Below are 14864 nucleotides of genomic sequence, written 5' to 3'. Positions count from 1 at the left end.
GGCACCATTTATAATTTATTGCCAATCTCTTATTTTCTAACATCTTTATAATACCAAATTCAATTTTTTTTTAACAAATTGACATATTAGATCATGTTGAATGAATATATATGACTTCTGGTGACATTTTTTTGAAAGACATGTAAGTCCACAAAGCTATATAAGTGTAGCTATTTTTCATTTAATGCAAAAAAAAAAAAGCCTCAAGGAGATCCCTTGGTTTTAAAGTAAACTGAAGCTTTCAGTTTCACTTACAGTGTTGCAACCAGACTTTATTTATATTTGCTTTTTCTTTCATAGGATGAAGAGAATGGAAACAGAGGAGGTATGTTTTAGGAACTTTAATTTTTCTGCAGATGATTTTGTAGCTTTGCCTTTTTTTCTCCTTCAAGTGATATTAGAAATAGAGATGCTAACATTTTTTTAGAATTTGAAGATATAAAAATGGTCACTATGAGAATGGTTAAACTGAATAATTGTGTGCTACAGGTTACATTTGTTTTACATTTATAAGATAAGTGTCCAAACGCTTAAAGTAGATACACAACTTTATTGTTAAGTCTGGTGGTGGAAACCTGTATTGTTACACAATGACACAAATACAACATACAATAACACTGGCCATTTTGAAGAACATAAATTTGAGCTTTCTACATGATTAATATCCATGCTAAATGAGTTGACTCCTTTAGCAAGATATCTTCTGTGCTTAGTTAATTAAGGTTTTCATGAGAATTCTGATTGCTTTGGTTTCTGGTCTTTCTGTGGGAATTAATCCTATGGTCGTTTTTATAAGCTTTTCCTTTGAATGGCAAAATACTCACTGAGAAGTAGGAGTAAACCATCCTTTGCTTAGAAATCCTAGGGGAGCATTCTAGGGAGTGAACAGTATTCCAAAAGTGGGGAATCGGGGAATAAAGATGAATATTTTAATTGGAAAAATTACTTTGTTGCTGCCTTGAAATGATTATAAAATACTATTTCCTGTTATTTTGGAACATGAAGCAATAAGATTAGTTAAATACATGATATACTTAAAATATATTTCAGAATTATAAAAAATGAACTGTGATTTGAGGTCAGTGAAAAAATAATTTATAATAGGTTATTATTGACTTATTGTAATGAATAAATGAATCATGCCTCAACAGAAGGGCTTTAAGTCTCAAAGCCCTTTTCCTTCCTGGGAATTCTTCTCTTCCCAATTTGTAATTTATTCCCCAGTCCAGAACACCTGGGGAAGAACTTCTCTAGACAAAAGGGTTTGTAACCTTTTTTTTTCCTTTTTTGGGTGGTGTAGGTCATAGACCCCTTTAGTAATGGTCTGATGAAATCTGTGGAACCCTGCTCAGAAAGTTTTAAAGACATAAAGGATATAGAATTAAAAAGGAAATCAGTTTTATAAAATACCATTATCAAAATTTTTTAAAAGTTCACAGAACCCAGGTTAAGAACCCTTGTTTTAGAGTTACTTTCTCTCTTAAGCATATGTAGAATACTGGTATCTAAGATTAGCAGGCTGTTTTCCATTCTTCCTGTACTCTGGAGAGTGAAATGCATTCTGTGCATCCCAGATTGGCTTCAGAATTCATTTTCCCACATATTGATGGTGTAGTTAAAGTAGTACTATTGAATGAAATGTTTCAGGTATATTATAGTTGAAATGAGCTATTGTGAATTGCCCAGGGTCAGTAGCCACCACTCAGAATGAGCTAGACATTTTTGCATATGGCAAATGTATGGATCTGTTTTGTGTGACTAAGCTATCTTTTACAAGGAAGATTGGGAAGGGGGTGTTTGTATTTTGGAGAAAGATGGTATATCCCAAAAGGAATGCTGTTGTTAGTGGCACTGAAAAGGGGGAAAGAAGAGCATTGATAAAACATTTTTTAAATGCATAAAAGAACATAGAAAATATTTGGAGGGAAAGAGACAAGAGGGACAGTTGTTGGAATTAATGAGCTGAATTTTAATATGCGCTTTAAAAAACCCCAAAACCAATAATCGATAAACTAATGAGATTCACGGTTTCATATACAGTATTCTTTTTGTCTGTTCTTTGTAAATGGGTATTTACAAAGTTCATGTTTTTGGTGTGGCATAACAAAGAGTTTTTCAATTAAAAAAAAAAACCCCAGCAACCATGATTTATAAATGTTTTCTAGGTTCTAAACAACAAATTTTAGGAATGAAATTTTATAATGTATCCCAGTTAAGAGTTAGAGGCAGTCTGTATGTGATTTGTAAATGTAATGCTACTTTTAAGGTTCCTCATACTTTGTACTTCTTTTTTTCTTGATAGAGTAATATTTTCTAAGTTTTTGAGGCTATAAACATTAAAAAAAAACCTCAGAATCTCAGCTTCTACTGGAAAGTCTGGATATCTGATTTTCTTTCAAAATTTCTGGAGAGCCTAGAAATTCATGGTTCTATAAAATGGATGAAAGCTGTTTTCCTTCTTTTTCATTGTTTAGTTTCTTTTAAAAACATTTATTTTGTAATACATTCAGGTTTTTTTCTGTTCTGTTATTTTGCCTTCTTTGTTTTTTCTGTTCCTTTTCTGCTTTTTCCTTTCCTAAGACATACACACACATTTAAAAAGCATAATCTTTATAAGAAATCTAAATATGATTTAAACAGAAGGGAGGGAATAGTCAAGGGTACGTGTGGAGTACTCATATCTTAAGGGCAGTATAATTCAGACCACTAATTTCTCCAGGGAGAGTCCAGTAACAGCAACAAAATATGATGGAATTTTATTTTTTGAAAGACCACTTAAATTGCTATCAGCTTTTTCCAACTGTTATTTGAGTAGAAATTGTCACAGTTTGCTTGAAAGGCAAGCTTCTTGTCTCCTCTCCCTGCTGATGATATGAACATTCATCTCAAGTATTTCATTAAACCTTTTAACTAATAGTATAGTACATTTTTAGAGAAATAAATTTGAGGACTGCCCTTAAACAAAAGTCTTAAAGTGTTTGTGGATTTGATTTATGGGGGCTGATATCATGCTCCTCTGGACCACTTATCAGAAAGCCAGCAGTTATTAAGCCCTTCCTCTGTGCTTAGGCACTGTCCTAAGCACTGAGGATACAAAGAAATGATCCATATCCTCAAAGAGCTCACATTCTAATGGAGGAGAAAATATGTAAACATGCCTGTGCATATAAATAGATACAGTGTAAACAAAAGCTAATCACGGAAAGAGGGCAGTGGGGTGCAACAAGAAAGGCTTGTGTGCCCAACGTGGTACCTATGCTTCTGCCAGCATGATAGTTGTGGTAGGGGACAGTCAGGCAGGTAAGTCCGAGGAACATGGGGTACTCTTTCCAGTCTTGATAGAGCTACTAGAGAGGAATTATATCTATTCCACTAAGTATTACAGTTCTAGGGGGATGATTTTGTTGAGAATAGAAACCACTTTCCTGATTTCTAACCCAGGTTCACAACTTACTGTTTTCAGTTCCTCACCCCATGTATCCATTCAGTTGCCAAATCTTGTATCTACCTTGACGTCATCTCAGACTTTTTTCCTTTTCTCTAATCACACAGCCTTCATCACCTCTTCCCAAGACCATTGTAGTAGTCTCCTTATTGGCCTTCTTGCCTTAAGTCTCTCCCCTTTCCAATCCATCTTAAACATAGCTGTCAAAATGATTTTCCTAAAATACAAGTCTGACCACCTCCAAGGGTTTCCTGTTAATTCTAGGATCAAATGTTATTTCATCTGTATCTCATTCTTTCTAATTTTAATTTTAGTTTGTTTTATAATGTACATAATAATACAGTTGAACTTCATGTATGTAATTTATAAATAAATACATATATACTAGGGGTGGCTAGCTGGCACAGTGAATAGAGAGCACTGGCCCTGGAGTCAGGAGAACCTGAGTTCAAATACGGCCTCAGACACTTAGCACAAAAAAAGAGGCATATGACCTTGGGCAAGTTACTTAACCCCAATTGCCCTCCAAAAAGCAAAAAACAAAAACATATATATGTACTGACATTATGTGCTTAGATTTTTTTTACTAATAGAAAACACAATCAAAAGTATTTGGAAGCCATTTATCTAAAGTAGAAGTATCAAGCTCTCAGCCTAAAATTCCTGAGTAAACCCAGGAGACAGATTAAAATAGCTTTGGAAAGTGTTTAACAAATAAAAATACAGTACAACATAATGTGAATTTGTAGTTTTTTAAAGACAATGTATGGCCATTTGAGATCCGTGGGTTTTTTTGTTTGTTTTTAAAAAAATAAGTTTGACATTACTAGTCTTAAGAACCAGAGCTTCAGAATCGATAGCAATATTAGGACATATTTCCATTAGGCAGTGCTCATGCCAGTTCTGCAAGGTAAAAAGCATGTTAGAAATTGTTTTCATTTCTCACTCCTAAGACAGACTCCCATTGTTCACCTGCTCTAACAACAACTCTGAAATTGGGAGGAATATTAGTCACAGGAAGTGACTTCCCAAAGATTGTACAGTCAATTCTTAAGCCTTAGAGTTCCACCTAGGACAACCCCTTTTTTAGGTATGAGGACACAGAAGTTAGGATGGAGAGGTGATTTATTCTTCATTATCTTTGGGAAGATTATCAGTGTTAAAGACTTATCTGTAGTCAGGCTTTTATCCCTGTTTAATTTTCTTCACATTGCCCTGCACATTCCCAGGCCACATTGTTCTGTCATTCAATTGATGTGTGTTTAGCATTTAAATGTAAGCTGTTTGAAGTATTTTTTTAAAAACCTGTAAAGAAGATTGTATCTGCTTGCTGCAGAAGGAAACATTTTGGGGGAACAAACTCCATTGAGTTATTTGGGTTGCTGCTCTCAGCCATAATGTGGATGATGTGGACCTGACAGTAGTAATAAAAATGACAACGGTAACTGTAATTATAAATTAGTATTATTTTGTTCTGAAGTTCTTGACTTCCATTCCAGTCAGTGTTGTGGTTTTTTTTTTTTTTTGAAACATTCATTTAAATTTTTTCAGTTCCAAATTCCCTCCTTCCAGCCCCTCCCCAACCTATTGAGAAGGCAAGCATTAATAAGATACCTGTTATACATGTAAAATCATGTAAAACATATTTCCTTATTGACCATGTTACAAAAAAAAATTAAAAGCAAGAAAAATAAAGTGCAAAAATGTTTGAATCTATACATAGAGCTCATCAGTTTTCTCTGTGGAGGTGGATATCATTTTTTATCATGAGCCCTTTGGAATAGTCATGGATCATTTTTTTCATAAGAGTATCTAAGTCTTCACAATTGATTATCTTTACACTATTGCTGTAACTATGTACAATGTTCTCCTGTTACTGTTACTTTACTTTGTATCAGTTCATATAATATTTCCTAGGTTTTTCTGAAACCTTGTTCATTTCTTAAAGCACAAAAATTTTCCATCCCAATCATATACCACAACTTATGTATCCATTCTCCAGTTGATGGGCATCTCCTCATTTCCAGTTCTTTGCCACCATAAAAAGAGAGCTGCTGTAAATATTTTTGTATATATGGGCCCTTTTCCTTTATCTTTGATTTCTTTGAGATACAGACCTAATAGTGATATTGCTTTGTTCTCCAGAATGGTTGGATCAGTTCATAGGTTGCCAACAGGGCATTAGTGTACCTATTTTTCCATATCCTCTTCAGGGTTTGTCATTTTCCTTTTCTGTCATGTTAGCCAATCCAATAAGTGTGGGGTGGTACCCCTGAGTTGTCTTTAAATTTGCATTTCTGTAATTAATAGTGATTTAGAGCTTTTTTAAAAAAATATGACTCATTTTAAAATTTCTTCTAAAATTATTATTTTGATTTCTTCTGAAAACTGCCTTTTCATATCCTTTGACCATTTATCAATTGGGCAATGACTCTTATTTTTATAAATTTGGCTCAGTATTCTTGTCCTTTCCTTCAGCTCCCAATTCCTTCCTACTCCACTGACCTGGATTATTAAAATAGCCTTCTAATTAGTCCTCATGCTTTGCTTTTCTCTACCTTCCAATGAAGGCTTCATTTAACTGCTGAGGCAATATTTTCCAAAGGGTAGGCTGACCACATGAAACCTTCCTGCCCCTCACCCCCACTGCTTCTAGTTCCAGTGGTTCCTTTTTATCTCCAGGAGCAACTTCTCTGTTGGACATTTAAAACTCTTCATTTCATGTAGGTCTACACCTATTTTGTGTCTCACTTTTTTCTACTTTTCCCAACAGTTTTTCAGATCTTTGGGTTTGTGAAACACTAGATAACTTACTGATTTGCTTCTATTTACTATGTTTCTAATCTGTTCAGTTGATCAACCTCTTTCTTTTTGACAGTTAATGGCTTTGTCCTATAGTTTGAGATTTGGTACTACTACTAGCTCCCCTTCCTTCCCCTTTTTAAATTGATTCCCTTCATATTCTTGCCCTTTTGTTTCTCCAGATGAATTTTATTAGTTTTTCTAGCTCTGTAGTTCCTTGGTATAATTTGGCATGACACTGAATAAGTAAGTTAATTTTGGTATTATTTACGTTTTTATTATATTGTCTCAACCCACCCATGGGCAATTAATATTTCTCCAGTTATTTAGATCTGTATATGTAAGAATGTTTTAAAACTGTATTCATGTGGTTCATGTGTGTGTCTTGACAAGTAGATTCTCAAATATTTTATACTGTCATTTTACTTTAAATGGAATTTCTTTTCCTGTTCGATTTTGTTAAGATGCAGAAAAGCTGATTGTATGGTTTTATTTTATATCCCAGTACCTTTGCTGAAGTTGTTTCAATTACTTTTTAAAATTTATTCTCTAGGATTTTCTAAGTAAAGAATCATATCTGTGAAAAGTGATAATTTTGTTCTTCTTTGCCTATGCTTATTCCTTTAATTTCTTTTGCTTGTCATTGCACTATTTAGTATTTGCAGTACAATATTGAATAGTGGTGATGATAATAGACATCCTTGCTTCATTCCTCATCTTACAGGAAACGCTTATAACTTGTCTCTTGATTTTAGGTAGATACTACTTATTATTATAAGGAAAGCTTTATGTTTTCTAGTGTTTTTAATAGCAAAGGGTATTATATCTTATCAGAAGCCTTTTCTGCATCTCTTGAAATGATCATAGAATTTTTGTGGGTTTTATTACTAATATGGTCAGTTATGCTTTATTGAACCAGCCCTGTACCTGGTATAAATTCAACCTGGTTTTATAGTGCTTGATCTTTGTGGTATATTGTTATAATCTCTTGCTAATATCATTTATTATTAGAGAGATTGGTCTGTAATTTTCATTCTCCCTGGTTTAGGTATCAAGACTGTATTTGTATTAGAGGTAGAATTTGGTAGGACCCTTTCATTACCTATTTTTTCAAACAGTTGGTACGGTATTGGAGTTATTTGTTCTTTAAATGTTTGGTAGATTACTTTAATTCATCTGTTCTTCATTTTTTTTTCCTTTGGGAGTTCATTTATGGCTTATTCCATTTCTTTCCCTAAGATAGGGTTATTTAAGTATTCTGTTTCCTATTCTGTTAACGTAGGCAATTTGTTTTTGTAATTTATTCATTCACTTTATTTAGACTATTTTATTAACATATAGTTGGGCAAAATAAATCCTAAATAATTTCTTGTATTTCTTCAGTGGTTCTGAATTCACTTTCAAAATTTTTGATACTGGTAATTTTTTTTTAAACCAAATTAACCAATAGTTTATCTATTTCATTGGGGAGGGCACATCTAATTTTATTTTTTCATTGGCTTTTATTACTTTCAATTTTGTTAATCTGTCCTTTTTTTTTTTTTTTTTTAGGATTTCCATTTTGGTGTTTAATTAGGAGGTTTTAATTTTTTAGTTTTCTGTTTTGTTTTGTTTTACTTACATGCATTGATATAAGCATTTAGAGATACTAACTTTCCTCTAAATTCTGTTTTGGCTGCATCCTGCACATTTTGGTGTGTTGTCTTGTTGTTATTATCTTTAATGAAATTATTCTTTTTTTTTTAGTTTTGTTATGAGTACTTTTATTTTTTTCAAATATTTTATTAACTTCTGATTTACATCATTCATTTCCGCCAGATTTTGAGTAACAAATTTTCTCCCCATTTTTCCCCTACCCACCACCCCAAAATAGCAGTCCCACAGATATCCTCTCCTCCAATCTGCTCTCTCCCATCTTTTCTCCCATACCCCTTTCGACTTTTCCAGTGGATCTCTATGCCCCAGTGCCTGTATACCTTATTTCCCAATTACATGTAAAATAGTGTGTGTATATATATATATATGAATATTTGATTTTAAAACTTTGAATTCCAGATTCATTCCTTTCCTTCCTTGTCACCCAGCCTTACTGGGAAGATAAGCAGTTCAGTATAGGATGTACATGTGTGGCTAATGCAAAACAATAATATAGTAGATATATTGTAAAAGACTGACTATATTTCCCTCCCTCCTATCCCACCTCCCACTTGTTCTGTTCTCTACTTTGATCCAGTCCCTTTTCAAAAGTGGGTGCTGGAACCGAACTCGGGTCCTCCTGTCTCTGGGGCTGGCGCTTTACTCACTGCGCCACCTAGACGCCCCCCCTGTCATCACTATTCTTATTACTTTGTTGTCTAAAATAGTGTTCTCCATCCGAGATACATTGTAAATTGGTTACTTGCACTGGAGTTGATCTGGCCTTTTACCCACTTCTGCAGAAATCTAGTCAGGAAGTATACTGAATTTCCCAGGGCAAAGTTCAAATGACTGCAGATAACCCAAAATCTGAGGTTCTCAGGGAGACCTGGATAGGAGAACATGAGCTAGATGAATGTGATTTGCAGGGCAGTTCTCTCCTCTTCTTCCCCTAGACTGAACCCAGTTATTTTAAATCCAGAGCTTGATGGACTGAACCAAAGACTGGTGGCTTGTGATCATCTTCTCTACCCCATACCCAGTTGTTAGTGCCCTGCCTCCTGTAAATCATTGTCATTCTTTTGTACATATCTTACATTTTCTCATTGACGAACATCATTTATTTCTCTTTCCTCTTCCTTTGCCCCCTTCCTATACCCCTACAAGGTCTCCTCCTCAGAGTGGCCTCCTTGGAAGCAGGGGCTTCCTTTTTCACTTTTGAATTCCCAGCACAGTGCCTGGCACGTAGTATGTACTTATAATGTATGTGTCTGTGTAAATTACATAGACATACACACACATATATAAAAACACATACATACCACTCAGATGGCTCTGAGAGCTCACCACTTTTTGTCTCATTGATGTTCCCTTTAATGATGTAGGTTACAGTACATGTAGGCTGCAGATAAGCATGTCTGCTTATCCTCTGTCATTCTTGTCCTCTCATAATTTTTCCATAGAAAGTCTACTTAGTATTCTTTGGGCCTTCCTTACTTTTGCTTAGCATTTTTGTTTTTGGAGGGGGGAAGGCAACACATTTAGGGCTAAGTGACTTACCCAAGGTCGCATAGCTTATGTCAAGTGTCTGAGGTCACATTTGAACTCATCCTGACTCTAGGACTGGTGCTCTTTTCGCTGTGCCACCTAGATGCCCCCTAGCATTTTGATGATACCAGGTGAACAGGAAGCTGTTCATGGTTTATCTCTAACTCTTTCCATGGTACCAAATGTTTCATTGATAATAGCCTTCATTTTGATTCTGAGTAGTTTCTTACATGGGGACAAGCTGTAGTAGATAACGTCCACACTGTCCTCCCTATTGCTCTTGGAGTCATACTAATTTTTAATTCTTTGGAGCCTGGTGTACCATAACTGAAAAGCAAACACCACTGGTAGAATGTTTCTCTTACAACAGTGAAACAATTTGGGGTCATTAAAGGAGATTTGCAGTTTTCTATAAGCAGTCCAGCCATCTTTCCTCTTGCTTAATTCTGGGCCCAGCTTATCCAATTTCAGTGTCTCAGTGTCCAAGATAAATATATCTATGTAAAAAGAGATACATCTATCATGCGTATGTGTTTGTGTGTGATTGTGAAATCTTGAAATAGAGGTACTTATGGAAAGGATTCTGTAGGTTGTTTCACTAACTGCACGTCCTAATCTGGACAATGGGCATTTGGCAAACAACTAGTTTGAATTGGTCACAAACATAAATTATAATAATTTCAGAGAAATGCAGTTTTATTTTTTTACTATGCTTTAATGTGAAGTGGTTAATGTAAGGGCTTGGAGTCCTTGGAGACCTACTTAATGAATAGGTTATATTAGCATGGAAATTATTATGTAAATAATTATTCTAAAATACTCAAGTGGGGTGACCAGGTAGCACAGTGAGTAAGAGCACTGGCTCCAGTGTCAGGATGACCTGGATCAAATCTGGGCTCAGACACTCAGCACCACACCCAGAAATAACTGGCCGTGTAACCTTGAGCAAGTTACTTAACCCCGATTGCTTAAAAAAAAAAAAATACTCAAGTGGTTTATTTTCTTGGCAAACTCTTAAAGTTGTACCCAAATGAGTGCGGTTTCAATATCAAGCAGTATGTGTGGTATAAATTTTTAAGGTTATAGTGAACTTACTTTCAAGTCATAGTTAATACACAATGAAATAAAAAATATAGGCTAGAAAATAGAATCATTGGGGTAGTGTAAGTATATTATTTGGGCGAATTAGCAACATTAGGTTTAAGCCATATTAGGTTATTTTTATAGGGACTAACCAAGTTTAGTAAAATTACTAATATTATAATGTGTTAAGAAACATAAAATTTCTCCTAATGCTAAACAGGTCAGTTTAAACAGATCAGTAGAATAAAAATATTATCAATTTCTTATTATTTTGTCATTTCTGGGCTCTTAAAATATACTAAAGAGCCACATAATTGCTATATTCCATTTCTTATTTTACAACTTTTTTTGTTAAAATCACAGCTAATTTGCTTTCTTGGCAGTTAGGCTTGTTTTAAGGGGGCTAGGGAAAAGGATTATTTTGTTTTAAAGTGAAACTCTTTCTCTCAGGAGTAGTTTTTATTTTTTAAGACTTATTTCTCACTTAAAAGCATATAAATTAGGTGTCAAGTTATGATTATACAGGTTAATCCTGAAGAATTTACTATGGATTTAACTGTACCTCAAAATAGGCATCTCAAATCATGCATTTAAAGATTGTGAAGTGAAATTTATGATTTGAACAGTCAACTTTGTGGAGTCCAGTAATAGGTGCAGCTTGACTACGGCATGACCTAGAGAATGAGCCTTAAAGTCAGACAAGACAACTAGAATTTATGCTGCCAGGCCCTTACTGTGCTACCAGACCCTGTGCTAAGTTCTGGCTATACAAATATATGCCCTCCATGAGCTTTCTTTTTAACTAGAGAAGACCACACACAAAAGTTAGCTGAAAAGGGGGAGGGCTCTGGGATGTGGTGTCAGGTTTTGGAAAGTCAGAAGCCAAGATAGGAGGTGGAAAAAGGATGGTGAACCTGGCACCTTCTCTTAATGAAGGCTCTGAGGAACTCATCAGTGTCAGCAAGAGGCTGACCATCGTAAGGGGATATTTTCTGGTGAGAAGGCTTCCCGGGTTTGAATACTGCAACAAATACTTGTTGGCTGTGTAATATGGGGCAAATAATTTAACCTGAGTCTCAGATATCTCATCTGTAAAATGCAGAACATAGTACCTTACCCCACAAGGTAACTGTAAGAATCATATGAGGTAATGTGAATAAAAGTGCTATATAAATGTAAAATATCATCATTATTTCTTTTTTAAAAATTTAGTGGGCATAATTGGCATGACGTGCCTACACAAAAGGGAAATTAAAAGGGATGGGGATGTTTGTTTTGGTCTGGATCTGTATAACTTCATTAGTGTAGAGTTTTCTTCTACAAGTGAATAAGTAACTAATTTGTAACTTACTTTAGATGGTTGTCTGAAATACTAAAGGCATTTAGTAATTTGCCTATGGTTACATGGTCAGTATGTGTCAAAAGACAGGATTTTAAAACAAGTTTTCCTGACTCATAGACTGTACCTCTTATTTGCTATACTGTATTGCCTGTGTCAGTTCACCTTTGAACTTCATTAATGGTAGTGTTCAAACAATAGGAGATATTTCATGATGGAGCATATTTGTAGTATTTTGTCCACTTCTGGGGGCACCAAGGATTGACAAACTTAGAGGTATCCAGAAGGGGGACAACTGAAATACTGAGGAGCTTAGAAACTCCCCCCCCCCAGAAATAGTTGGAGGAACCTAGTTAAGTTTAGCATGGGGAAGAGAAGAATTAGGAGAGATATGAGAGCCATCTTCAAATATTTGAGTCACATTTAAAAGGGACACTTTCTTGGAGTATATGGCCAGTAGTGGGATTTCTGAAAGGATCTGTGTGTAGAGTGGTTTGAAGGTAAAGAAACTGACTCTAAATCTGTCATTACATTTTCAATGCTATGCTATCGCTTTAGTGACCAAAGTCCAATTACACTGGGAGTAAGAAACTGTATAGTGGGGGTGGAGCTATTTAATAGGTAGAGGAAGTATCTGTTCCTTAAGGGAGAAAAGAGGAAAACATAGTCTTGGATAGGGTAATTATCAAACCATAAAAATCTTGGATTTGAAAGGGCTCTCAACTATTCCAGTATAACCTGTACTGGAAAAAAGAACCTTCTCTACAGTCTTCATCCATTGCTTCATGATCTGTAATATGGGGAATGCAAAATCTTCCAAGACATGCTATTAATGTCTGTGTAATTCTAATTATTAGGAAAATTTTCCATGTAATAAACTTAAGCCTTTTTTGCAATTTCTGCTCATTGGTTATAGTTTTGTTCTCTCAGAAAGAGCAGAATGGGCCTGTGATTTCATGTGACTGTTTCACCTTCCCCTCTCTCTCCCCTTAATAAGGTCTCTATCTCTGCAAGCCTTGCAAGGGCAGCATCTATTTATGGATCCAGTCTCAGTACTGATCAGTATGGAAGCTTTAACCAGCTATTTTTCTTACCTTGGGCTGCTTAGCAGCCCTCCGGTCCAAAAGTGGGAAGAGGACAGAGACTGAAGGTATCTGGTGCAAGGGGCATGGTAGCAAAATTCCTCAGTGCAGATTGGAGAGGACAGATGTGGCTGGCTTGAGCCCTGGCTCTAGGGTAGCAGTGTTTAGATCCAGGTCCAGGCTGTGCTGTGTTCTTAGGCTAGCATCTGACTCTAGACCATTTGCATTTTTGAAAGACTTCTTATGTAGGTGAGAGTGACAGGAAGGCAGAGAGATATAGTGGGAAAAAGTATCTTTGGAGTCAGAAGACCTAATGACTACCTACCTCTGTGATCTCCCCGGTCTTCATTTTTTTCTGCCTTGGTCAACAAGCATTTATTAGCCTCCTGCTTCGTACCAGGTACTGTGCTAAGTGCACAGAGACAGGCAGAAATAGTTTTTGCCCTCATAGTCTAATGGAACTAATTGAACTGAATGATATCTAAGATTCCTCTCAAATCTGAATATTCTGCATTACTGAGGTAGGAGTGCATTGTAGTTTGCATGTCACCATGATGATATAGAAGCAGTCCTGGTGTTAGAAGTAGGGTGGGGGTTCAAACTCTTAATCTGTTCACTCAAACAAGTTACTTTCACCTTCTGAGCTTGATTTCCTCCTCTATAAAATATGTGTTAAACCAGATGATTTCTCAGCTCTTTTCTAGCTGAGAAAATATTGCATGATTCAGTTTCAGCACGAGCACTCATTGCCAACCTATGCTAACCTGATTAAATGTTTATTATTGACGACAGTATGGTTACTACTAACAGACTGAAGCACAATCGATGAATATTTTATGTCGGATGATGTTATTTATTCCTATATCAAATGTTAGAGATTTGTCAAAATAAGAACTCAGAAAACCATCTTCCTGATATAGGTTTAGAGACTTTGAAATGTCCCCTGCCAGTTATGTTCATGTGAGTTGTTGGGGAATGACTACTGGGATTTGAATGGCCTCTGAAATCTCTTGTGCACCAGGCTCTATCTTGCCAAGGTAGCTCTGCTTTCTGGTATTTCCAGGGTCAAGTCTGACACCTACTGGTAGCAATAGTGAACGATCATTGTTGTGTCTCGGCCTTTTAAAAGTCCTCAGTATTTCTCAGTACCATCAGCGGAGTCTCTGTGCCAGGCACTATGCTAAGCACTTTACAAAGCAGAAAGGGGAAGGAAGAGAAGCATTTATATAGTATATTAGACACCTCTGAGCACTTTTTACAGCAACCCGTGACATAAGTGCTATTCTTATTCTCATTTTACAGTTGAGGAAACTGAGGCAGGGTATACATGACTTACCCAGAGTCACACAGCTGGTAACTGAGGTCTTCCTGACTTCAGGCCTAGAACTCTGCTGTACCACCTTTCACCTCTTAAAGTAGCTGATTGGATATGGTAGGGGAGGTATGTGTGTATCAAAGAGAATGAAGAATTGAGGATGAGTCCGAGCTTGTGAGCTGAGTGCCAGAAGGATGATGACACCCTTAGTAGAAACAGTAAACTTTGGAGGGGCTTTAAGTGCAGGAGGAAATATGAGTTCTCTTTGGGACACTTTGAGTTTAAAGGATGTCCAGGTGGAAATTGCTAGCTAATGGAAGTGACCACCAACAATCAATGATGGGGGGACTGGAGCCTGAGAGAGAGCTGTGAACTGAATATGTAGATTTGGGAGTCGTGTCTTCATAGAGATAATAATGGAATCCATGAGAACTGATGTGATCAACCCAATCAAATAAGTATTTGTTAAGCATTTCCTATATGGAAAGTATGACGAAAGGCATTGGGAATGTAAAAACGAAATGAAAACCAAATCACTGCCCTTGGGAAGCTTACAAAGATAAACTAGGACAGCTCTTGGGGGGACACCCATGGAGAGGGACAAGGAATGGATGA

The 14864-nt window shown here is 36.0% G+C and overlaps 1 protein-coding gene across 5 annotated transcripts in view; it reads left to right on the top strand.

The window, feature by feature from the left end:
- ARHGAP21 (Rho GTPase activating protein 21) overlaps positions 1-14864 on the top strand; it is a 144047-nt gene that overhangs the window by 62435 nt on the left and 66748 nt on the right. For all 5 annotated transcript variants that reach the window (XM_069086316.1, XM_069086320.1, XM_069086322.1 and 2 more), the window contains exon 4: positions 301-325. In XM_069086316.1, the coding sequence (XP_068942417.1) occupies positions 301-325 (25 nt within the window). The remainder of the gene's footprint in view (positions 1-300; positions 326-14864) is intronic.

This window comes from Petaurus breviceps, unplaced genomic scaffold, assembly GCF_028583685.1.
Source record: "Petaurus breviceps papuanus isolate PSGF00001 unplaced genomic scaffold, PetGlider_PUasm1.0 178, whole genome shotgun sequence".
Classification (NCBI taxonomy): Eukaryota; Metazoa; Chordata; class Mammalia; order Diprotodontia; family Petauridae; genus Petaurus; species Petaurus breviceps.
The sequence above is the reverse complement of the archived record's forward strand: the minus strand, read 5'-3'. Positions and strand labels throughout refer to the sequence as shown.